At 43.3% G+C, this 26969-nt stretch overlaps 1 protein-coding gene across 1 annotated transcript; it reads left to right on the top strand.

The window, feature by feature from the left end:
- Positions 1-4687: 4687 nt before the first annotated feature.
- On the top strand, positions 4688-16839 carry YIPF5 (Yip1 domain family member 5). Its single transcript, XM_066591248.1, has 6 exons — positions 4688-4777; positions 6755-6874; positions 9229-9398; positions 10709-10854; positions 11601-11782; positions 16409-16839. Exons 2-6 carry the CDS (start codon positions 6765-6767, stop codon positions 16569-16571), a joined length of 771 nt encoding a protein of 256 aa, XP_066447345.1. The 5' UTR covers positions 4688-4777; positions 6755-6764; the 3' UTR covers positions 16572-16839.
- Positions 16840-26969: the final 10130 nt, after the last annotated feature.

Here is a 26969-nt window from a genome sequence, read left to right as displayed (position 1 = left end):
GGTGATGGAAAACTCACCTAAAAAGTTCAAGAGGGGCTTGGACGCCTTTCTTGAGTGTAACAACATTACATGTTAGGGCTCCTTTACACAAACATATGGTTACAGTGTATTATGTGCATGTGTTTTGCATTTATAATACGCTGTATCAATTTCCCAAAGACTATGCAAAATATGCGCACAATAAAGATCACAACATGTCATATCTTGGCGAGCATACACACCAAGATAATGCATGGCGATCATCGGCACACAAATACACAATTTCCTTGCGTACTTACTGCGTGCCGCTCAACTGTCTCATGCATGCGCCATGCAGCAAATTATGCTCGTGTGAAGCCATCCATAGTCACTGATTACAGGCCCTTTTACACAAGGCAATTATCGCTTGAACGGACGAACGACTGAATAAATTAATGACTTTTTTGCATAGAATGCTGTGCATTAAAACGTACTCTATTTCCATCATCAGCTTAAGTAAACTCAGTATATGCCATTTGCTCAAGTGGGCGTGTGTTTATGAGAGGGAAACACTGGCTGGCAGGATTTTTATTAGTGTGAAGAAAATACATTGTCTTCTGCTGGCATGAATAAACAAGAACTCATTGCTCTTGGCAAGGTAAACAATTGCCCCTCCCCTCAAGTCTTTCAAGCGTGTTAACACATAAGGATTATAGCTCACTTTTGCTTGTTTGAACTAATTTTGAGCGATAATCGTTGCGTGTAAATGGGCCTTTCTTCATAAGGATCGTTGATTTATTCTAATTACCAGATAATAGTCAGGAAGGATTCCCCCCCCCCCCCCCCTAAAATGGGTAAAATTTGCTTCGATCTCTTTGGTGCAGTTTTGGCTTTCACTGGATCATTGGAGGGATAACAGGCTGAACTGGATGAACATAAGCCTTCTTTCAGCCTTACATACTATGATAAAGGGGTTGTTTGGTTACTGGACAGTTCCTTTTCAATAGGACCCCCCTATGTGAAAATAAACAAAAATATACTTGCCCACTTTATTTTTTTGGTAGACTATGCTCAATAGAGGATGCAGAAGACGCTCCTCTCCTCGTCACAGAAAGTAATGTACAGCTTCCAGCAGCTCCTCCTGATTTTTACATGTAAAAACTTGCTTGATCTATATTAGTTATCTGCTTAATATTCTTTCATCTTTATTTTGTATTACTTTTGGGGCTTTGGAACCAATTACGAATTTCCCATGAAGTTAGGCTAAGGTCACACAGGGCGAAATCCCATTGGAAATCTCGTGGCCGCAGAAAAAACCCCACGAGATTTCACCCAGGAAAATGCTGCTTCAAAACCCGCAGCACTTAGCTGCGGGTTTTGGAGCGGCCTAGCCGCATGCTTTTTCATTGCGGCCGGTACTCCCATAGAGCAGAGCGCGGCCGCAACGAAAAAAAAAATAGACATGCTGCGGCCGGGGAACCCGCGCTGCAGCTCCCCGCTTTGCCAAATTTCTGACAAATCTCATCCACATGGCTGGCTGATCCAGGGATTAGCGGCCACAGGCGGATTTGCCACAGTGAAATTCTGGATGGAATTTCGTGGCAAATCCGCCCTGTGTGAACCCAGCCTTATGGTTTCAACTAACAATATTTTCAAAATGCAATGGTTGATCCAGAATCAATTAATGTTGTCATGTCAGAACGTGCATTGTACAACATATGTGTGTACACTTATGATTTTCTACATATAATCAAGCGTTACTGTGTTGGGGTCCACATGGTAGCCTGTCTTCATACACATGACTAATCATGGCTTCACATGGGCAAGAAAATCGTGTGAGATTTGGGTGTAGCAAGACGCATAAATATGAACCCCGTTCTTTTGAATGAGGTCAGACACATAAGCGATATTTTCCTGCAGGGCAATATGATGCCGGAAACAAATTGTGACATGTTCTATCTTTCTTCATGCTCTTGCATCACAGCGCCCACTGCTTTCAATGGGGCCGGCAGCAGCATTGCACCATGTGAGAGGTGCACACGATGCGAGCTCTCCTATCTAAAACAATGGGAGAAACTCTGCGATCCTCCGCCGTGGATGTCAGTGATGTGAGGCTGTTTTGACATGAAAACGCCTCGCACTTCGAGGAATTCACATGGTGGGGATTGCGATATGGGAGAGGAATTCACACATCTTGCTTACCAGTATTAAGTTAGCCTAGGCCCTCCGTCACACAGGCGTTCGCGGAAATGCAGCGTTTTTTAACGATTGCTCTGATTGGCTGAGCACCGCTGAGTGACAGCGGCGCTCAGCCAATCAGTGCAATCTTTCACTGGAGACGGGGATCGCGAATCCCCGTCACTAGAGGAAAAGTTGCCCTACCGGCTGACAAGTCCCGACAGTGCCGCCGGGAACAGCGACATCACCTGCAAGGTGATTATTGATTTTTTTTTTTTTATTCAGGCAGTGTAGCTAGAGCATTTAGCGCTGCCAATAGCACGGTACCAAGTTGTGCCACCGCTGCCCATTCATTTCAATTGGTAACACTGGGCTGAAACCGGCCAAAGATAGAACATACATCGCTGTTGAAGACGCTGCGTTTTCAACCTTGTGTGAGCAGCCCCATTGAAATGAATGGGAGGCTGTACAGCGTTTAGGGCAGCGCTAAATTCTGTACAAAAACGCCTTTTTGAGGGAGACCTAAGGCAACCATTCTTACTTCTAACATTCCTGAGTACTGATCGCCAGCGCAATTTCACATAGTGAAAAAAATACCTTTATTTAGGCCTCCTACAGATTTTTTTTCTGTGCTTTTTAAAATAATACTAATTTTTAGCATTTCACAAGCATTTTTTTGGTTGCTCTCTTTTTCTATTTATGACATCTTTTTACAGAAATGTGTCTGGAGTTTTTCAAGTCTTACAGAGAAGCCTGTGAGGAACATTCCCCCCCCCCAAAAAAACAGGCAGAGCATGCTGCATTTTCAAAAATACCACCAAGGACCTCAGAAATGTGCAAAAAGGACGTAAATAACACCACAAAAAGTATTGTTTGTATGTCGTGCATTTTAGATTGCACCACTGACTTCCAGCCGGTACGCTACTTCGATTAACTCCCAGCACTCCTCAGGATTTGTAAACCTATTAAAAATGACTAACAAGTCAATAGGATGCACGCCAGACATGCAGGGGTAAGAGCTCCAGAAACCCCAAAAAGATATACTCCAATGTCTCAATAAAGGAATGGCAGCATCCTGGGCGTGATGCAAAGCAGTCATTTATTGCTCCAACATCTAGCTATGTTTCGACCCCGTTGGGGTTTTTGTCAAGCAGCGGTACGCAGCGTCGCTGGCTGGAATCCACTTAAGGTCCACGCATGCGGAATCTGACCCGGGCATGTGAACCCGGCCTTACAGGCCGACAGCTATCAGTCGGTGACTAGAGGACAGGGTCAGACTAGCTGAATATCCAGGACTTCTTCCTATAGTCCTCGATGCATGTGCTGCTACTGGTAAAAAGCACGTTTCTCCAAAACTACTGCACAGATTTACACAGCAGACATGTCAGTGTGATCAGTGTGCCAGGCACTACCCTGTGCTGCCCTCGGAGAGGGGTGCAAAAAGATGGTGACTGTCTCTTTAAGTATAAAATAAGAGCTGTGGCCAAAGGGTAAAGTGCGCACATTACTGCGGTGTTTTGTAATTGCGGTATAACGCTCGCATTTATTTCAACGGGGCCTCGCAGACATGCGCTCAAACGGTTTCGCACTTTCTAACACACCTCGCCACCCATGATAATGATGGGGTGCATTAAAAACCGCTGTCAGACGCAGTAACTGCATGTTGCCGATGCCATGTGTGAGTGCCCTGACGACATGCCACCTTTTTTATTGGCACGCTACGAATTTGTTACAGATGTGATATTTTTCGGTGCCACATGTGCATATAATGGTAAACTGTAAGCAGCGCTGAGCTCAGCAGATCCCGTGGCCGGCACCATTGGGGTAGCTGCGGCATCCACAGTGCGGATAAACCTTCTAAGACTCCACGTGTACGGCCATCGTGCAGCAATATGGCAGCTGCGGCCGGCTGCACACGGACAGGGCGGATTGTGCTGCGGGAGCCCAGAGTCCGGCCCCGTCGGTGAACCTGTCTTCTTTATCTGTACTGCTGATGGACCGGCGCCTCAGCTTTTCTTTCCTCACGCACCCTTGCTAGGTGAGGACACGGAATCCGCGACCCGTCTGCTATGCCAACTGCAGGCAGGCCGCCGATCAGACGGGAGCCGTCCGTGTGGACGCCGCACAGAAATAGAGGATCCGGCAATTTTCCCTCCGTTTATGGAAACCACAGTTTCGGCTCATGCGCAGGAAGAAGCCATTCCCCACAGCACGCTATAAGCGGTATTTGGTGCAGACGCCAACCGTGGATTCCGCAATGCAAATCCGCACAATGTTCGCTTGAGGCGTCAGTCCCCGTGTAACCCCGCCTCTACGGCACATTAACCCTTCAGCTGCAGTGATACAGGGGTAAATAGCAGTGAACACAGCCGTACCCGCCATACCCACACCACAACTAATGTTATGTTGCGTTGCTTCCTCAGCGCCCCCTAGGGCAGCCGGCAGCACCTCCCTGCCTCACGAAACAACACCTAATGAGCCTGAAGAGGGCGGGGCCAGTGCGTAGACGCTGATAGGCAGATCATTTAGTGCTACTGCGCATGTGTGAAGCCTTCTGATTCGTGACCCGGAAGTGAATGAGCCGGGAGCTTCTGGCTGACACGTAGCAACAGGGGTGTGCAACTGGAATAGCGGCCGTGAGGTGAGCGCTGTGTGCGGCTGATGTGTCCGTGTGTCTCCAGCATCACACCTTTCCCGGAGGGGTGTGGTGACCCCGCGTCCGGTATCAGGGGGCTCCTGTGGAGAGTATATACTGTATGGACGTAGCAGTCCCAGGAGTTCTGCTTCAGCGGTTTTGTCTTAGAGGTTTTCCTTGTGATACATGGGAGTGCAGTAATGTGCTGGTGGCACTAATGACAGCCATAACCTTGTCCATGGGGGCCATGCCTGCACCCCGCCTGCTGCAGCATTCACTACCTGGGGGTGAGCTGCTGTTGTGATCCCAGCGGGGGCCTCACTAGTCGGACCCCCACTGATTATACACATGACCTGTCGTGATGGACGCCCAAGCACCAGCCACTACATGGGTCGGAGCTGCAGCCTCCACTCTGACCCCGTGTACTGCCACGCTGACAGCGCAGACCCCGGCTGATCAACTCCTGAGGTCATCTTGAGATCCCTCAGTTACTCTGGCCATAGGAGAATAGACGTATCTGCAGAAGAGCGCTCACACTGCGGTTTCTGTATGCGGTAAACAGATACCTTATTTATGCTGTAAAGTATATAAACATAATTCACAGAAGTGTAAGATTGAACACAAATGTCGCCCATCTGCAGGAGATGTCTTAATTTGTAAAATTTTTGTATTGAAAAACCTCTACTTTTGTATACATTTGCATACACTTTTTTGCAAAAGTATGTCCACAGGCGGGCCGAAATATCGTGAGCGATATTCTGCCGCGGGGAAGCATTACCGTCACCGCGACTTTTGGCAATGAACCTATTTAATGATGGGTTCATCGCGGAGAATTGCGGCATGCCGTGATTTTTAGGCGCAAGTGGAAAATCATGAGTGTTTTTGTTTCGTTTTTTTCTCCTCTCCCCCAGTTTGGGGAATCTGTCACAGCGCAGTTTTCAGCAGCTGGCACGGAACCCAGCGAGCGGATCACACGGCCGTACAAGAACTCCCCAACACGGATGTTGTTTGTTTTGCAGGACAGAGTACCGTTGTTGACTGCTACAGTGCACCGCAACATAAACCAACCGAAGACCAATCTGTGACACCATACGTCCGTTCACACCTGTCTACTTTTTTACTATAAAACTATGTATATCTAGAAGTACATGTTTTCAGACTTAAAGGGGTTGTCCCGCGGCAGCAAGTGGGTCTATACACTTCTGTATGGCCATATTAATGCACTTTGTAATATACATTGTGCATTAATTATGAGCCATACAGAAGTTATTCACTTACCTGTTCCGTTGCTGGCGTCCTCGTCGCCATGGTGCCGTCTAATTTCAGCGTCTAATCGCCCGATTAGACGCGCTTGCGCAGTCCGGTCTTCTCCCTTCTGAATGGGGCCGCTCGTGCCGGAGAGCTGCTCCTCGTAGCTCCGCCCCGTCACGTGTGCCGATTCCAGCCAATCAGGAGGCTGGAATCGGCAATGGAACGCACAGAGCCCATTGAAAAAAACAAAAACCCCGTTTCGGCGCGGGACAACCCCTTTAAGGCTGCTTTTACACAGCCGAGAAAATCTTGCGCGAATATTAACCTCTTTTGTTTTGAACGGGGTCACATACAGGAGGTTCTTTTTTTTTGTTTGTTTTTTTTCTCTTAAAATTTTCCCTGCATTGCAATGCGGGAAAAAAAAACGCTTTGCCCGTTGTTATCATTGGGGTCATAAAAAACATCATTCGGCGTGTGAGGTGCACGCTATGCGACGTTTCCCATTAAAACGCTATTTCCCTGAAGTGATGCGAGGTGTGTTTGATACAAATACCTCGCATCCACGTGGAAATTGCTCGTTCCCGAATGCAATATCAGGTCACGTTTCATACACTCCCCCAGGTAAAATTGGCTTAACACACTACTTACTTTTTCTGAGCTCTGGCAGTGAATGGCGGCATTTTCCCAATATCTATTGTGTTTTTAAATTGTTTTCCTGTGCTTGATTTTCAGAGCTGCTGCCATGTCAAACTTTGAGAACTTCAATCAAGAGTTCTACCAAACCAGCTACAGTATTGATGACCATTCGCAGGGCTACAACTACAACACACAGAGTGACGCCCAATACAACAAGTAAGATGACCTTTTCTATCATGAGGCTACTCTCACACAGGCGGTTTTCCCTTTCCTTGTGCTGTCCATATTGGTTACTGACAATGGACCCATTAAAGTAAATTGGTGTATTCAGATATGCATTTTTTTTTATGCGTAAAATTAGAAAAAAAAAATTGTCCTATTTTGTTCCATACCCACAGACCAAAGTCGCACGTAAATGTCTATGGGACCATAACAAAGGAACGCAGATGCTACATGCATGTCTGCTGCATCTTTTTATACACGTTACACGCAGGCATAACCCCCCCCCCCCCAAAAAAAAAGGGCACCTACACAAAAAGGCATGCAGCGCACACTTAGGCCTCCCTCACACAGGGCGTTTTATACAGCCATTAACGCTGCCTTTTCAGCCCAGCACTAAACGCTGTACAACACTCCCATTCATTTCACTGGGGCTGCTCACACAGGGCTGAAAACGCAGCGCCTTCCAACGCTGCGCTTTGACAGCGATGCATGTTCTATTTTGGGGCGTTTTCAGCCCTGCGTCGCCCATTGAAATGAATAGGCAGCGGTTTTAGCACTACTGTAAACGCGGCAACACTTGGTGACGTGTTTTTAGCAGCGTTAACCGCTCGCCGATTGAGGGCTTGTAATAGAAGCCCTACCCCGAAAATCAGTCCCAGCTAGGCTAGAGGAAAAAAAGAAAGTAATACTCACCTAGCCGCTGCAGTCCGGGTCGCGGCGCCGCTGGTCTCTGCCGCTGATCCGGGCTTCCCCTGCATTTACAAGTCTATTGCCATAGGCCAGGTTTGAGAACCCCGCCTCTGGCAATAGAGTGCTGTGACTGGTTGTCGGCACGCTTGATGCCCAATCACAGCCTTTAATGAATGTCTCAGCCAATCATCGCCGGCAAGCTCTGATTGGCTGAGACAGTCAATGAAGGGCTGTGATTGGGCATCGACCAAGCTCCGAAAACCAATCACAGCACTCTATTGCCGGAGGCAGGGTTCTCAAACCTGGCCTACGGCAATAGACTTGGGAGTGCCGAGGAAGCCCGGATCAGCGGCAGAGACCAGCGGCCGCGACCCGGACTGCAGCGGCTAGGTGAGTATTGCTTTTTTTTTTTTCTTTTCAGCACCCTTGGCTGCGTTTTCAGCTCGGCTGAAACCGCAGCCAAAATGCTGGCATAAAGTATGCCAGCGCTGCTGAAACGGGGCGGAATCTGCAGGCTGCGTTTCTGCAAACGCCCTGTGTGAGGGAGGCCTTACACACATTGAAATGGGTCTGTTTTTCACGGACTGAACTTGCATACGCTGGTGTGAATGACCCCTTGTATGCATCAGTAGAAAATCCATTGATGGCTATGTAGATATTTGTATTCTGTCTGCAGAACCTGATGATTATGCCAAAGCGAGTTCTGCTACTTGCACTCTGTTCATCACAGCCAGCACAATCTGTCTGTCACAGAAAGTTTTCGTTTGCTGATGGACGAGAAGTGCTGCTCCTGATGTGTATGTGTGTACGTAGATGCAATATGGTGCTGCAGTGTGTATGATACAGCTGCTGAAAAACAGGCCACATATAGAAGTGATGTTTCATATCAAGTTATGCATCACATGAGCAGCTAGAGCCTGCACCATCTCTGCCTGCTGGGAGGACACTATAGTTATCACTACTCTGCTTATTCACATAAGCTACAGACCATAAGTATACAGCCAGGCTGAATTTGATCTCCATCGTTATAACTGGATGACAGTAGCCTCTAATCATCAGCAATGAAATACAGTAAATCAAGATTGCATAGACGACAACCATAAACACGTGCGCTGCTGCATAATAGATAGAAGGCACGCAAAAGCCTCAATAAAAAGAACTTTTATATTTTACTAAATAGAATTATCTTAAAATATCGCGTTACAGAAGAGAAGAGTTCCCAAACAAAAATAAATAATGCTTCAAAGAAGGAAGGCATTCAGCATGTCATGTTCATAAAATGTGATTGTTCCCAGCAGGAGAAACCAAGTAACCCTGTAGATATGATACCCTTTTTAATGGTTAGCAAAAATACATCATGTTACAGCAAGCTTTCCAACCTACTTGGGCTGGGTTCACACGGGGCTCGAATTAGAGCATGCTGCAGTTTGTTTTCTGCGTGTGATTTCGCGCACACAAACTGCGACTATCTGCATAGGATAGCGGATTGTAATGCAATCCTATGCAGGAGTGTACGGACGGAAATTCTGCGGGGAATCCCGCTGCAGAATTTCCGCCCATTTGCAGGCGGCCAGACTCTATAAAAATACAGAAAAAAGTGAACTCTGATAATGGTGAGTTGTTGTGCTGTATACCACTAATGGCCTTGTATCTTGCAGGCAGTACCAGTATGACTACAGCCAACAAGGTGGCTTCATGCCTCCAGAGATGATGAACCAGCAGCAGCCTTACACAGGCCAGATCTACCAGCCCACACAAACCTACACTCCTTCTGCATCAGAGTCTGTGTATGGAAGCAGCTTCGATGATGAGCCACCGCTACTAGAAGGTAAAGTCCACACTGGTAATAATCGGTAATTATTTACTGCTATCAACCACACTCTGGAGATAAATATGTTTATCAGCCCAGGCAAGAAGGAGCGAAGCGGGGCTGATGTGTTCGAATCTGTGAGACACAAATACTTCTCATGTCTTTTTCTACTTTTTTAGTTTTAAAAATATTTTCCCAAAGTTTTAGTGACATTTAACCCTATAAGGACTAGGATGTTTTGGTCCTCAGGGACCAGGCACTTTCTTTGGGGATTTTACCCAGGTGGTGGTTTTATGGGATTTTTTTTCCCATGACCTTAAGACTATTTTGGTACCTTTTTTTTTTTTTTCTTTTTTTAAATTTTATTGGGTGTAAAGAAGCTAAAGATTTTTTTTTTTCCTCTAATTTTTATACTTTTTTATTATTAAAATTAGTATTGTTTACTCTAAAATAAAGCATCGGAAGGTTCTGTATCTTTTTTTTTTTTTTTTTTTTTGGACACTTTTTTGATATACAATTTGCGTTGCTTTGGATCACAGTGCTCATATGGCAGTGGTAGGTAATCTTCCTTTTTATGGGTGTATATATTTTTATTTTGTACTAATTTTTGTAACTTTTTTTTAAATTTATTGCTTTTTTCCACTATAGCCGGGGCATCCATATGAGCCCTAGTTGCAGGGGAAAACATCCCCCTGTAGTAGTCACTTAAGGAGCAGATCCGGGTCTGCTAGGCACCTGCAGCTCTGCTGGGACAGGGGGCATCTGGCGGTCATGTAGCAGAAGTAACATGTCCTGTTTCCTTCTTTAGTACATAGTTCTTATTGAGCATTATGTAGCCTGGAAAGGAGAAGGCAGAAGCTTTAAAAAAAAAAAACTGCTTCTCCTTCGGGTCCTGCTTGTTTAGTGGAAAGGAGCTTTAATCCTGCGCTGTACTTCTGCTATCTGCTGGGATTAGAGCCCAGGACCAAGTGTCGTAAATTTACTGTGCTTGGTCCTTAAGGGGTTAATAAAGTTGCTCATTGAACTGCATATCTACAGAAGTATTTGGGACTAAAGACTTTCTTGCAGCAAGCACAGAGGAGCTCACTGAATGGCCGCATATTATGGGCTTGTTCTTCCCTTGAAGTAATGCCACGGATGTTGGGTAGAGAAGCCTGTGGGTGCCATATTGCTGCTCTGTATAACCTGGAGATTGTTCAGAGCTATAATACATTCATGAGGCATAATCTGAATGTGCGATCCCTCTATAATTCTATCTGAAATATATAGTAATGAGCCATTTGGCAAACATCTGCTATAATATATGATTATGTACTTTTACTCTGCAGAGCTTGGAATCAATTTTGACCACATTTGGCAGAAGACTTTAACCGTGCTACACCCTCTAAAAGCAGCAGATGGCAGCATCATGAATGAAACGGATCTGACCGGACCAATGGTTTTTTGTCTCGCCTTTGGTGCCACGTTGTTGCTGGTAGTTATAATTTTGGCTGAAATCTTTCATTGTTGAGTAAATATTTAGAGTTGCTTCAATATTTTATGAAGCTTTTTGTTACCGGCCTTGAAGTAACTGTTTCTACATCAGGTCTGCTTTTTTTATTCTTGTTGGTATTACACATTGAGTGTTTGACATCCATGAGAGTTTTTTAGTATCTTTAATAACCTTCCTAACCAAATGGGTTGAGTTCTACTGCAAACATGTAGGCACGTTGAATTCAAAAACCCATAGGTAGAGAGTATCTAACTTTAGGAAGTATTTGTGTCAGTAAAGTCTTTGAAATTCTCTTTTTGTCTTACTTAACAAATGCAAATATTGTTTAACTGGCCACATTTCTCTAGGTCAGTACACAAATTATGTAGCAAAAAACATATCGGGGACCCCCAATCTAAATGAATGAGGTTATGGTCCCTCAACCTCTAAAATACAGAGTATTAAAACTTTGTTCCAGAGACTCTGAATGGATATCCAGACAGCCTGCATGTATGAATACTGACCTAGTTTTGCAAAATGAGAATAACCTCGCCGCCAGTCACTTCACTCTGACCTATTAAAAGCTAGTAAAATTAAGCTGGAATCCCATTAGATTAAGCACATGTACTGTATAGAGCTTTTCTAGAATTGTACCCATTGTAAAGTTCATATATTTCTTTCTGTACTGTATAGAGCTTTTCTAGAATGGTACCCGTTGTAAAGTTTTTATATATTTCTTTCTTCGGCAGGCTGGTAAGATACAGTTTGGCTACGTTTATGGGATCAGTGCAATTGGATGTTTAGGGATGTTCTGCCTCCTCAACTTGATGAGTATGACCGGCGTTTCATTTGGCTGCGTTTCCAGTGTTCTCGGCTACTGTCTTCTCCCAATGATTATCCTGTCTGGATTTGCAGTAGTGTTTTCTTTGCAGTAAGTGGTTTTTATTTATTTATTTTATTCTTCTTTATCCAAAGGGTTCACTTGGGACAATTCCTTTCCACAGGATGCTACAAGCTCGCTCGGTGTCAGACTGTGGTTTCGGAATGCAACCTCTGACCACCCACACCAGAGCCTTATTCGTACATACTCTATTTCATCCTATAAAAAAAAAATAAATATATATGATATATTTAATTTTGAGCAATTTTTAAAGTTAGGGCATTGAGATAGATTTTTTTTTTTTTAATGTAGCCATGTCGCTGTATTGTGGATGAGATACGGGATCACATTACATGACACTGCATCTCTCCTTCCAGTCCTGCTTCTGTTACCTCCCCCAGAAGCAATATGTACTGTCCGTTTGACAGTGCCTGCAGGGGAAGAAAGACCAGCGCCAATAGCCATGATCTGCAGTTTATTTGCTTGTCAGAGGAGACTGCCATTGCACTTCCTCAGCAGCTCCACCATGAGACCTGACTGAGAGCAGAGACTGCCTCCTGACAGTATATGCATGTCTACTGTTAGTGAGGTGGACGCAGTACAAGCTGTGTAATTGAAACACTAGGTGGTGCTAGACACAGCTTTCTAGTTGAATATCTTGTAAAGTGGCCTTTTTTTTTTTTTTTTTTTTTAAGGGAACCTGTCACCAGGATTTTAACCCCTTAATGACACGGCCTATTTTGGCGTTGAGGACCAAGCGATCTTTTTTTTTTTTTGGTATTTTTCCATCTCCATTTTTCAAAAGCCATAACTTTTTTTATTTTTCCGTGGACGCGGCCTTATAAGGGCTTGTTTTTTGCATGGCGATCTGTAGTTTTTATCGGTGCCACTTTTGGGTACATGGACAATATCGTAAAAAATTTTTTTATTTTTTTTTTTATGATAGGGAGAGAAAACGCATCAATTCTGCCATAGATTTCTTTTTCTTTTTTTTACAGCGTTAATCATGCAGCATAAATGACACACTAAATTTTTTCTGCGGGTCGATATGGTAACAACTATACCAAAATTGTTGTTTTTTTTTTTTTAGGTTTTTACACTTTTTTGCAATAAAACCCCCTTTTTTTTGGAAATCTTTTTTTCTCTATAGCTGCATTCAAAGTCTTGTAACTTTTTTAGTTTTCTATGTACGGAGCTCTATAAGGGCTTATTTTTTGTGAGACAAGCTGCAGTTTTTATTGGTACTATTTTGGGGAATGTACGGCTTTTTTGATCACTTTTATTGCATTTTTTGTGAGGCAAAATGCTAAAAATGAGCATTTTGCCTCTGTTTTTTAGCGTTTTTTTTTACGCTTTGTCGTACAAAATAAAAAGCGTGTTCAACTTTTGTACACGTTGTTACGGACGCGTCAATACCCAATATGTGGGGTTTTCATTTTTTTTTTCCCCTTTTTTTTATGCTAATATTAGAAAAAGCATAAAAAAAGGGGTTTTTAATATTTTTTTTTTTTACATTTTTCTTTTTTTTACGTTTTTCTTTTCTTTTTTTTACACTATTCAAGTCCCTCTGAGGGACTTGCAGCAGTATGCCTATGATCGCTGTCATAAGGCATGGCAGAGCTACTGCTCTGCCATGCCTTATCGCTTGTACAGCGATTATAGGCACAGGCAATACAGGACGCCAGTGTCTGGCGTCCTTTTGCCATGGTGACAGACCGGGCTCTCGCGATGACATCGCGATAGCCGGCCGGAGACACAGAGGGAGCGCGATCCCTCTGTGAACTCTTTCCCTGCCGCGATCTACTTAGATCGCGGCAGGGAAGGGGTTAACAGCGGGACGCCGGCTGTGACTGACAGCCGGCTCCCGCTGCGGGATAGCGCGGGATCATATGTGATCCCGCGCTATCCCCAAGACGTACCAGTACGTCCTGGAGCGGGAAGGGGTTAAAGGACATGTTGGCAAACTGTTTTTCAAAGTTCATTCTATTCCCTGTAATCACCGTTTGAACGTTTCCAGACACATATACTGATTGGGTAGATTTGAGTCCGTTCATATTTATCAGCTTCACATATAAGCACTCCCCGTTTTCTTGAGTCATGGCACTTATATGCTACCTCTGCTGCAAATCCTGTGCCTTGTGTGATAGTTGGGGCGCCGGAGTAGCTGTGGATTCCAGTGGACTTCTGCGTTCCATTGCGCATACGCCAGTGAAGAGCATTAAATCCGCCGGTGGAGGGGACTGCATTAGACTATGGATGCAGCGTGACCTCTGATATCAGGCTATACAGGTGAGGCATCCTCCTCACCAGCACATGAGTGGTAAGCTGCTATTCCTGTGCCACTACTTGCACACAAGGCACAGGTGCAAGACTTGCTGTGATAGCTGTAGAAAGAGCAGAGGGGCAAAATGCGGAGGGAGTCGGCCATGGGCGAGCCTTGATAGTGATGCCATCTGCCTATTGGCATACCCGGTAAGAATTTTCGGACAGTGATTACACATTAACAGAAAGGTGTTGCACTATAAAACAGTTTGTCAACATGTCCTTCACACATTTAGTACAGCAGTATTGTTAATTTAGGTAGTAAAAAAGTGGCAGGTTCCCTCTTAATAAGCAGCAATTCAGAAGATGCTTATTTTGGTGCTCGATTAAATTGTAGTGTTGTGGTTTTTTTTTTTTTTTTTGTCGACTATTCCTTGAAAGAGAGTGAGTGACCAGGAACAAGTTTTTATGTTCAATATATTTTTTTAAGAATTTATTTTTATTTTTTTCTAAGTTTCGGTTGTTTGTATATTAAAAAAACATACATTCTATATATCTACACTTCCTGTAGAGAGAACTTTTCAGCAGTCATCTCGTTATCCGCATAGGTAGTAATACAATACAATGCAAGGTATAGGCAGAGAAGGGCCCTTTATACACTGAACAATTATCGCTCAGATTATCGCTGGTAGCAGGAATCTTAACGATAATTGTTTAAGTGTAAATGCTGCCAGACACTGAACAATAATTCATTTGTTTTGCCTTCTCTAGGCATAAGAACCAAACAACGATTGGCCTGTGTAAACAGGCCATTGTTCATCTACTGATGGCCTGTTTACTGTGAATGGTAGGCGGGTGGGCGGAAAAGATCTCCAGCCCGTTCCGCCTCCATCCACTGAGCGAATATAGCTGGGACAACTGTTGAACACTTAAGCGCTTGACAATAGGTCCATGTAAAAGGACCCTAATACAGAATCCACTATTCACAGCAGTTGATGGTCACAGCTCTACTTCCCCTGTTTGGCATGACAACCTCTGGACATGTCACAGATTGCCTAGAACAGTCTCCCATACAAGTCAATCAGTTTCCTCCTTTCCATCGTGGAAATGGTCCATTTGTTCTGCTGTAAAGCATATCTCTAAATGCTATTAACTGCCACCCCGTAGTCATATACAGAAAATAGAATGAAATGAAAAAAAACTGATTAAAAAAATTTAATGTATCTGGTTTAAATTTGTAAAAAAATCTAGATGATGCACTCCCTTTTAATATACTCAATTGAATGGCTTAATTCAAACTTGTGATGTTTCCCTGCATGGCACCACGCTGCGAATCAATGCAGGGCAAAAAATCGTAGCATGTCCTTTCTATTTGCAATATTGCCCATTGTTTTGAATGGGGCCAGCACCATTGAAAACAATGGGATAGCATTGTGATCCCCTGCCACGGCTGTGACGGCTGCGTCAGGGGATTCCTTCTTCCCTGCAGGAATATGAGGCTGTTTCCATGTGAAAACACCTTGCATCCAGGGGTTTCCACATGGATTGAGAGGGCCTTATCGCCCGTGATCCACGACCTGATATTGCTTTCGCCAGCGTGAAGGAGCTCTGACTCGCCCTAGTGGCTCTGTTGGCTGAAGAGCAACCGTGCTGCTAGACTTAAAGGGGTTGTCTCGCGGCAAACCTCAAAATTTTACCTTACCCTATTCCCCCTGTCACCCCCCTGGCATAAAATAGCAAATTAAAGTGGTTTTTAAACCGCTTGCTACTTACCGATCCAACGAAATAAGGACTTTAAGAAATCTTCTCCCAAAGATGGCTGCCGGTCCTTTCCCAGGGATGCACTGCGGTTTTCTCCCATGGTGCACCGCGGGTCTTCTCCCATGGTGCACCATGGGCTCTGTGCGGTCCATTGCCGATTCCAGCCTCCTGATTGGCTGGAATCGGCACACGTGATGGGGCGGAGCTACGATGACGACGTGGTGACCAGCTCTCCGGCACGAGCGGCCCCATTCACCAGGCAGAAGACCGCACAGCGCAAGCGCGTCTAAAAAAGCAAGAAGACATCAGAATTAGACGGATCCATGGCGATGGGGACGCTAGCAACGGAGCAGGTAAGTGAATAACTTCTGTATGGCTCATATTTAATGCACGATGTACATTACAAAGTGCAATAATATGGCCATACAGAAGTGTATAACCCCACTTGCTTTCGCAAGACAACCCCTATAACATCGGAACTTTGACCTGACCTGACAGTCACTCAATATATCAAACTCACATTTTATGATGTCACAAATCATCCACGCAAAGGGGTCAAGGTGTGGTGCAAGAAAAAGCCTGTAGGGGGTTTTATATTAGATGCAAATAGATGCTTGTGTAATCTACTAATATGTAACACTGTGTTTATTTCAGAGGGATCGTTGGCGTCCTCCTCACAGCTTTAATAATAGGCTGGTGTAGCTTCTCTGCCTCGAAGATCTTCATTTCTGCTCTGGCTATGGAAGGACAACAGCTCCTTGTCGCTTATCCATGTGCTTTACTATATGGTGTATTTGCCCTGATTTCTGTGTTTTAAACTGTATATTAAAGTTGAACTGCAATGGGCCAAACACACTTTGGAGATGGATCTAATCGGCTTGGATCTCTAAGCCATCGTTATCCTTCACACCTTTGGGAACAAGTGACGCACATCCTTCAAGTTTTATATAAGACTTTTAATTACTGAAGCTACTCAGAATATTGTAAAGAGTTCAAGTCGTCTGGCTGAACCAAGAAGCGGGCTGGGAGGAGTTGTTTCTTACAGAACCAAAATTTGAAAGTAATAAAGAAGATTCTGAGCTCAATGTCCTTCTTAAAAATCAGTTTATTCAGTTTCTTAGTGCTAAAGCACGTATTCGACAACTTTTCAGGGTTTACATTTACATAAGAAGTTGAGCCACTTTTTAAATGCATCACGTATAGTGCTCTAGTCCTTTAGTTATAGCCTGCAGTATAGCTCAGAGCTGCATTCACAATTCTGCTGATTGTCCTTGGAAACAATAAGAGGCTGACAGGTTGTCTTATTTTAGGAACTTTGATGAGCAAGTAAAATAGAGACTACTTCATGTAGGAATAAAGTCCCTAAGTCACACAGCCAAAGAAGTATACGCCAGCTCAGCATTTAACAAGAGGCTCCAGTGCCAGGCGCATGGATCCACACAGACCAGCTGTGTGCAAACGTGAAGGAGTTAACAATCCAGATCCACAAGTTAGAAGATTCCTAATAAAGATTCCTTTAGGAGCCAAAAATGTAACGAGACACTCCAAAAAACAGCAACAGTATGAGTAATCATGAATAATTGTCTATACTGTTGCTATTTATTTTTTTTAACACTTAATGAAATTAATTACCGTATATACTCGAGTATAGGCCCAAAAATGTGCTGAAACCCCCCCCCCCCCTTGGCTTATACTCAAGTGAGGTGTAAAAAAAAAAAAAAAAAGACTTCTGCTCTCTCATTCCAGAAGAATTAGGAATTGGGCTGTAATTTGGGATCAGCTCAAGTTAAGTAATGTAGTTATGTTTATAACTGAAGAATGATATTTAAGGGCTATGGACACCTCTTGGGGGTAAGTGTTACTGAAATGCATGTATTTGGGGCTGACCATTATTTTTGCAGTAGGGTTGCATTGAAATGTAAGCATAGTTAGGCTTTTACATGTCTCTTAATGCAGCTTGCTATATAAAGCATCTCCCATCAGATCTGTGTGCTGGACTAACAACTTGGTTTTCAGCCCAGATCTCTATTCTGAACCTGTTCTGTACCACAAAGAAACTTTGTGATCATATATTAACACATGATCACACCAAGAAAAGGAGAGAGAAATCAAGCTTCACTGACAGACCTGATGGCAGAGGCTTTCTGCAGCTTGCTTTATACAGTAAAATGTGGAAGCTGCAGAAGCCCAATGGTGCAAAAAGTTTAATGAAAAACTTTAGCAAAAATGATTGTCAGACCAAAATTAATTGTGCATTTAGGTAAAAACAAATTGTCCCCGTCGCTGCCCCTAGCCTTTAACAAGTGAACAACTCTTCTGTCAAGCTATTTTTGATTATAGCATAGGAAAATGGCTACTCCTATTTCAATGATGGTTTCCCTGATACATAGCCGAAAAGGGACAACCAACTCTAAACTGTATTGTGACTCCCTTTTGGCATGTCAATTTTTCAAATTATTCTATCAGAGTGAAATGCAGTTTAAAGCTATGAACTCTCTGTATGTTTTGTTTTTCAAGGGGCGGTCTCATAAAAATATTTCTATGGATGTCATAAAGTAGGATGCCTCTTTCAGGTACCCCTTATGTGAGCATTGATGGACAGTCATTATGGAAAAGCAGCTCCCATTCTGCGGATTCTAGCCGCCCTTCGTTGCATCTGAATGGCCTATATGTATGTAGGACCTGTGATCATGAGCTGATCACCACAGCATTGTAAAATGGGTTGTCTATTATACTAGGTTTCAGTAAAAAAGTTAACGTTTTCATAAAACGTTATGAAAATGGTTCACAAGCTGAATATTTCGATCCTATGTTTGAAGGGTAAATTAACATCTGAATGTGCAGATCCAGGAACAGTTTGTGCAATAAATACCTTTCGCTACCTGTATTTCTCCCTTTCACAGGTAGCAAGCATGTTGGTGTTTCAGTGCGTGACCTTACTATGTCTGCTGCAGCTATGCTGCATGTTTTAACCCTTTCCGATCTAATTTCCCCACACACTCCCCAGCTTTTATTTATTTTGGGTGGGAAAGCGTGTTGTCGATTCCTTGGCATTACTCAACAGAAACCGATAAAAATAACCTGTCATGATCATTTTTGTTAGCAAATTTTTGGAAAATTTAAATGTGAGTTCTGAGTGTTTCACATCTGGAAGATTAATTGTAATGATCCTGTAAATATATGTATATTGATATCTTACGGGTTATATAATAAGACTATTCATTTCTATTTTCTCTATTGATAGATTGTATGGCACTGCATTACAGAGATACGGTATAATTATTTATACAGCTAATGCATCCTATAACTGCATATGATGTGTTTAACACGTTTCTGACATTATGCAGGGCAGCGCACCGATGTTGGAGGCTGTTCTGCATGTGTATGCTACAGTATGCAGAACGGTCTCCGACATCAGAAAGCTGTCCTGCATAGTGTTAGAAACGTGTCGGACCTCGCCTGACATCGGAACTATGCAGGGAAATCTGATTGTTGGAAGAGGTCCGAGACTGGTTTGGAAAGGGTTAATGCTGCATGCTGACATAGAGTAGTAGGTTCACATAAGCAGTGTTTTTAGCCCAAAACAGTAGTGGATAGAGCAAGAAGGAGAAATTTGAGCTATTGCTTTATATTCCACATTCCTTTTTAATCAACTCATGGCTTTGGTGAAAAAAATCCAGTGGCCTTTTTTTTTTTTTTTTTAAATTAATACTCTGTATGAAACCACCCTAAGAAGCCATTAATTGAACACTGTATTATATTAGCTAAACACTATGTCACCTACTTCTAGCCCTGTAAGCTAAGCGTATGGGCTGAAAGTAAGTGGCCCACTGCGGCCGGGGATGTAAGTTTTATACTGGTCTCCCATATCATTCCTGCAGTGTCAGTACTGTGAGTCCGCCCATTATAAAATCGGGTGGTCTACGTAGTGTGCCACTCATTGCATTGAGCAGTGGCTTTCAGCAGTAACAACAGGGGAGGTAAGTATAACATATCCCCCAACTCAGTGGGTTACCTACTGTCCATAATCTTAGCTTATAGAGCTGATAGTAGGTGACAGATCCGCTTAAGTGAGCACTGTATGCTAGAGGGGTGGTTTGTGTCAAAGTAACATACACGCAAAAAAAAAGCCTCAAGAGAACGTTGCCCAGAACATCCCACTACTTCTGACATTTTGTCCTCTTCCCAGCTTGTCTACATCAGTGTTCCCCAACTCCAGTCCTCAGGGACCACTAACAGGTCATGTTTTCAGGATTTCCTCAGTGTTGCACAGGTGATGTAATTATAGTCAGTGCCTCAGACATTGCCACAGGTGTTCTTACTATAGGATATCCAGAAAACATGACCTGTTGGTGGTCCTTGAGGACTGGAGTTGGGGACCCCTGGTCTACATGATATAAAACATGATTTATCACACCAAGCCACCACTTTCTATCCTGCTGGGGGATCAGACTAGATGGGCTAGCCTTTGCTTTCCCTGCACATCAATGAGCCTTGGGTGTCTATGAACCTGTGGACGTTTCACTGAATGTCCTTCCTTGGAGCACTTTTGGTTAACACTAACCATGCCATCATGGGAAAACCCCGTAAAAACTGCTCTTTTGCGGATGCTTTGACTCTGGAGTCTAGCTATCCCAATGAGAACCTTATCACAGTTATGTAGATCCTTTTATTTGCCTGTTTTATTTTGCTTCCAACACATCAATACCAAGAACTGACTGCTTACATGCTTTCTGACTCTGCCAGATTGCAGGACCTTAAACCTCATTACGATTATCGCTCAAAAAAATGTCTTAAGTGATAATTATTGCGTGTAAATGCGACTATTGTTTGCTTTTCATCTGAACAATGATTTTTTTTAGTTGCGTTTAAAATTCATTGTTTAGCTGGAGAACTGACAGTAGGAACCACACTCTGTGATTGTCCACTGGGGAGTGCTGATAACATTGCTTTCAAGGCAGAACAAAGGGGCTGTATGCAGATAATAGACCACCTGCTGTTATTTGCATACAGCAAAGGGGGCTCATTTACATGCAAATGAAGGTAATAAGCTGCTAATGGGCATTAGTGCCCATTAGCAGCCTATGCATAATGATCGCTCTGTCATTCTCCCTATCTTTTGCAGGAATTTTGAGTGATCATCTTTGCGTGTAAATGGGGCTTTAGATTTATGCTTTACATATGCAAAGGGAATGGTTTAAAGCGGAGGAAAGCATCCCATACACTTACAGCTCCTGGTTTGTAATGTGTGAAGCAGTATATAAGCATGATGTAGGAACCATCCGCTCTCCATGGCATACTATTGTGATAATGGTAAATTAGTTTAGTTAACAAGTCATCAATAATCACCCCCGTAATTACAGCATATTTGCCATTCACGAGTGCTAGATGAGAACGCTTATCGCTGTCATACTGGATACTATCCGGCATTCCCAAAGAAACGTATAGCTGAGGGCTGGTACAATTCGGCATCGGAGGTTTTGTTGTGAATCTATGTCTGTAAATTCTGTTTAAAAAAAAAAAAAAGTCGAAACACGCTGCATGCTGGGCTATTTTGCCCTGAAAGCTAGAAGCCCAGCCGGAAACCAAATGGGTACCATTATAGTCAATAAGGTTGATGCGGCCAGGGGATGCCATTTTCAGGCTCCCTAAATGAATCAGGAAAATGAAACCCCTAAACACTAATGTGAACCAACCCCTAGAAGAACAGAATATCTGACAGAGTTGGACTCAACTGGTAGACTTATAGACCCATATTTAAAAGGCTTTTCCGGCCACGAAATGGAAATTCCGAAAATGCTGATATCTAGGAGGTACAGCTAAGCAGCGGCAACCTGTACCTTTTATCTGCCACTCTGAACCATCTTCATCTTGTGCTGCCGCATGCACCGTTTACATGCGTCACTTCCACAGTAAACACAACAACCAACTGTTGCCTCCAACTTCCAGCATGTATAGAGCTTATCTCCTGGTCAATTATGTAGCTCCGCCCACAGCTCACGGTCCTGCAACTTACTAGCACCAACCTCCCTCTCACGGAGAGTGCTAGAGAAAACGTGCTGGAGGTGGCAGACAGGAGCTTCCAGCACTCTGAACTGCAGGTGAGCAATACAGTGCAGTACTTCCACTCATGTCCTCCCATCATGCACTGCTCACAGGAAGTTAGAGGCTAGGGACAGATAAGGAAGTAGCAAATGTGGACAGGTCATTAGAGGAAGTTGGAGATATTCTTTACATCGTAGGTCATGTGACATAGAAAATGAAGAAAGTAGGTAGAGCTATTACAGAATGACTCATCTTAATGATGTACATTATATTTAAAAATGTTGGATTGCGCCTAAAATACCCCTTTAAAGGGGATTTTGGTTTAAGAATAAATGCTATTTATAGTAAGAAATACTCAGAAACAAGTCAGGTGGATCTCCACAACCACTCAGTGTTACATAGCTTTTTTTTCCCCTGTGACACAACTTTGATTTTTCTATGATAGGTGGCATATTGAACAAACTAGTGAGTCTAAGTTTTGCAAATTTCAGAACGTACATCTGCCCCAGAGCACAAAGTTCTTACACCGTTTAATGAGGAACATTATCTGCTAATGGATCACAATGTCCTGTGTTTATGCAAGTAAATTAAAATGATTACCTACTCAAATGAGAACTAATTAGATACGGAATTGTTCCCCTAATATATTTAAAAGCGGAGTTTGGCTCCTTTGCACATTTGTTTCACAAAAATTAAATATTTGTTTTTTAGAGAACCGGAATAATTAGGTTGATCTTGCACATAGAAATTCTGATTATTCATTTTTGTGAGCAAGCACATTGTTTGTTTGAAGAGTGATTAATTACATAGCAAAACAATTTTTCTGATGAAAGATAAGGGATTCTAACATTTCCCCTAGTTTTAGAATCTGTTGCCTCATAAGGTGTTGTGGATGAAGTGTAATGGGGCTTTTTAAACTGTATACTGGATGGCTGTTGGCAATGAGTGTTGCCCTAAATATTGCAGTTATACAAAGTGCACCAATGAGACCAAGGTATTTAGAATAGAAGTGTGTGTGGAGGAGTAGGGAAGCCATATTGTTTCCTGAAGCAGAGCTGTAGCTTTATTCGTTATATTAGTAAACCTAATACCAAATCAGTTATGCTGAAATAGTAGGTAAAATTTAACCCTTTCCAATCCACTGTCTGACGGCTAAAAACATTATGATTTAAGGCTGTACAGCTCCGATGTTGTAAGACGTCTGTCGGGGTTCTCTTACTGTATATTGCCGCTCTCTCTGCTGTCCGAGCCTATCCAGCGTGTCAGCTCATGCAGTACTGGATTTAGCCAGCATATAGCACTGTTGTATAATGGCAGAAAGAGTAAGCCCCCCTAGGAAAGCCAGGATACAAACTGGATTGGAAAGGGTTAAATGTATATAAAATGTTACCAAACTCTCCATTCAGATATAACAATATAACTTTGCACACACTGCGTTTGTCATAAAAAATGTGCAAAGTCTTCACACTTTGGAAGACTCATAGACACTCCCAGAGAGGAAGTGTGGCACTCCAGAATATGGTATGTTCTGCCCTTCGATTTATACTATGTTTAGCCTTCACTAACATGTAGGCAAGGAAACAACTAGCCAAAAATAAAGCACCAGGTATAGATAACATACCGGCAGAGCTATTGCTGCCAGTACCAGTAAAAACCATCACAGCGCTGTGCCAGGCAGTATTGGCATCCACACAATGGCCACAGGACTGGATAAGATTGGTCTTTATCCCTCTACCAAAGAAAGGCAACTCCCAGAATTGCTCCAATTACCAAACAATAGCCCTCATTCTGCATGCAAACCGGATCCGGGCAGGATGCAGCACCAGCAACTATATTGCAAACCTGCGGTGGACTATGGAAAAAGCTTGAGACTATACAAAGAATATCTACGTGTGCTTCATCGACTACATCAAGACCTTTGACTGTGTCGACCAAGGAAAGTTATGGCAGGCCCTACAAGAGTTGGGCATATCGGCACATCTAGTCAAGCTAATAAAATCACTTTATGGCAATCGGGAAGCCATTGTGAGAACACAGTATGGGGACACAGATTGGTCTTGGATTGGCAAAGGTGTCAGAGGGGGCTGCATCCTCTCAACCTTCTTGTTTAACTTATATGTGGAAGTGATCGTGTGGAAAATGGACCTAGACAAATTAGAAATCGGGGTGGAAATAGGTGGAAGAAACATCAACAATCTCTGTTATGCGGATGACACAGAAACATAAGTAGGTCTGAAGAAGCTGATATGTAAGATTAAAACTGAAAGTGAAAAATGGGCCTCTACCTGAATTTAAAGACGACTAAAATTATGACAACTGCAAAAATGGCCAAATTCAAATCAACAGCGAGGCCGTAGAATGTGTGTGAGACTTCATCTACCTTGGTTCAAAAATTGACTAGGATGGATAATCTATGCCAGAGATAAAATTTAGGATAGCAGTGGGGTGAAGTGCTATGCTAAACACAGACAAAATCTAGAAAAGTAGGGAAATCAGCATTGCAACTAAATGCAGAATAGTGCAAACCATCGTTTTCCCCATAGCCATGTATGAATGTGAAAGCTGGACTGTGAAAAAAGCTGACAGAAAGAGGATTGATGCATTTGAGCTGTGGTGCTGGCGAAAGCTGCTGTGTATACCCTGGACAGCGAGAGTAGCAAACAGAGAAGTCCTGAATCATATGAAAGCCGATATATCACTGAAGGGCAAGTTAGACCGGCCCAGGCTCACGTATTTTGGCCATGTAATGTGAGCAGAGTCGCTAGAAAAATCTATAATGCTTGGACAGATCAGTGGCAAAAGAAGACCCGGCTGCCAAAGGACTCGATGGCTGATACTGTCAGAGCTGATACTGGCATGGATATCACACAACTGAAAAAAGCAGTACAAAACTGAAAAACATGGAGGGAGGGAACCTTTAAGGTCACTTAGGGTCGTGAGCGACTAAACAGCTAACAACAACAACCATGTAGTGCATAAAGAGGACATGGAAGGGAATATAAATCAACAAACTACAGATTTGAAATCAGCATTTAAATTATTAATCACTGTTATTTATAGGGGCGGTCCAAGGTAATAAAGTCTCTTTAACCCCTTCCCGCCCCAGGACGTACCGGTACGTCCTGGGAGCCTGGTACTTCCCGCAACAGGACGTACCGGTACGTCCTGGGGATAGCGCGAGATCACATATGATCCCGCGCTATCCCGCAGCGGGAGTCGGCTGTCAGTCACAGCCGACGTCCCGCTGCAACAGCTGCCAATCAGAGGCAGCCCTCACTCACCCATTCATGAATTCATGAATGGGTGTGAGTGAGGGATGCCTCTGATTGGTCAGGCTGTGACCAATCAGAGGCCTCTCATTCAGCAGGCGGGGATTTTAAATCCCCGGCTGCTGAATACTACTCACAGCTGTTCAGAGCAGTTCAGGAGAACTGCAGCCTGCCGCGCTGAACTCCGCCTGCCGGGACCAGGTAAGTATATATATATATTTATTTTTACACATTTCTGGATGAATTGCAGGGAAGGGCTTATATATTTAACCCCTTCCCGACAATTCATCCCGCGATCGCCGGCAGCCCATTGCTTTCAATGGAGTCGGCTGTATTGCCGGCTCCATTGAATTCAATGGGCTAACATCGTTCTGCCGGGACCAGGTAAGTATATATATATTTTTTATTTTTACACATTTCTAGATGAATTGCAGGGAAGGGCTTATATATTTAACCCCTTCCCGACAATTCATCCCGCGATCGCCGGCAGCCCATTGCTTTCAGTGGAGTCTGCTGTATTGCCGGCTCCATTGAATTCAATGGTCAGTGCTCGTTTAATCGAGACGAGTACCGCGTGGTGCTCGTCTCGAGTAACGAGCATCTCGAGCACCCTAATACTCGAACGAGCATCAAGCTCGGATGAGTATGCTCGCTCATCTCTAGTAAAAACCTAAAAAAAATATAAGAATTTTGGTATCGTTGTTACCGTACCGACCCGCAGAAAAAATTTAGTGTGTCATTTATGCTGCATGATTAACGCTGTAAAAAAAAATCTATGGCGTTTTCTCTCCCTGTTATCATAAAAAAAATTATAATATAGCCTATGTACTCAAAAGTGGCACCGATAAAAACTACAGCTTGCCACGCAAAAAACAAGCCCTTATAAGGCCACGTCGACGGAAAAATAAAAAAGTTATGGCTTTTGAAAAATGGAGATGGAAAAATACCAAAAATCGCTTGGTCCTCAACGCCAAAATAGGCCATGTCATTAGGGGTTAATGAATATATTCAAAAATGTCTTTACAACTTATGCCGTATAAGTTCTCTCTTTTTGTACTTTTGACTTATAGCAGATGTCCCAAAGGAAGATTTCAGCTTCTCTTTGGCAGCCCCGTAGAGTTGAATGGAGCAGCAGTGTGCATGCCTTGGCAGTACTCCATTTATACTGAGAGAAATGAGACCACCCCATTCTTATTATCATTAGTAATCTTACTGATCAGACACATCTTCTAGTGGAGTTTTTATCTTGGGACAACCCCATTCATTTATAAATCCCATTGAATTTCCCAAATTTTTAGTTATTAAATGGGTTGCCAAAGTTAAATAAATAAAAAATAATAAATCTTGGTATTTGTATAGCGCCAACTTATTACGCAGCGCTTTCAGGTAATTATTACTTAATTACCCCCCACCAAGCTGGGTTCTCATTTTACCGACCTCGGAAGGATGGAAGGCTGAGTCAACCTTGAGCCGGCTACCTGACGCATGTGGGGATCCAACTTGCAACCTTCAGGTCGTAGGCAAGAGCTTACACTCTGCGCCACACGAGAAACTTGAAACTTGGTTATACTTAAAGGTGTGATCTCCTGGTTGTCCAGCGCCAACAAACCAGTCCTCTCCACCCGCCTTTATTTACATGCTGCAGTTGTGACCTTATAAACTATTAACTCCTGCAGCCAATCACAGGCCTCAGCAGTCTCATGCCGTATACTGCTGCCACCAAGTAAACAAAGAGCAGTGGGAGCGATAGCGCTGCATCAATGGAGGATCGCAGTATAACTTGGTTTGCTTTTTCTAACATATCCCACCCTTTGCCAAATCTTTCTACAACTCGGATAACCCATTTAATATTCTCTAGATTAAGATTATTAATGAAGTGACCTAAGATAGTAAATATGCCA

This window comes from Eleutherodactylus coqui, chromosome 2, assembly GCF_035609145.1.
Source record: "Eleutherodactylus coqui strain aEleCoq1 chromosome 2, aEleCoq1.hap1, whole genome shotgun sequence".
NCBI classification, from domain to species: domain Eukaryota; kingdom Metazoa; phylum Chordata; class Amphibia; order Anura; family Eleutherodactylidae; genus Eleutherodactylus; species Eleutherodactylus coqui.
Note: the sequence above shows the minus strand (reverse complement) of the source record. Positions and strands in the feature narration are given on the sequence as shown.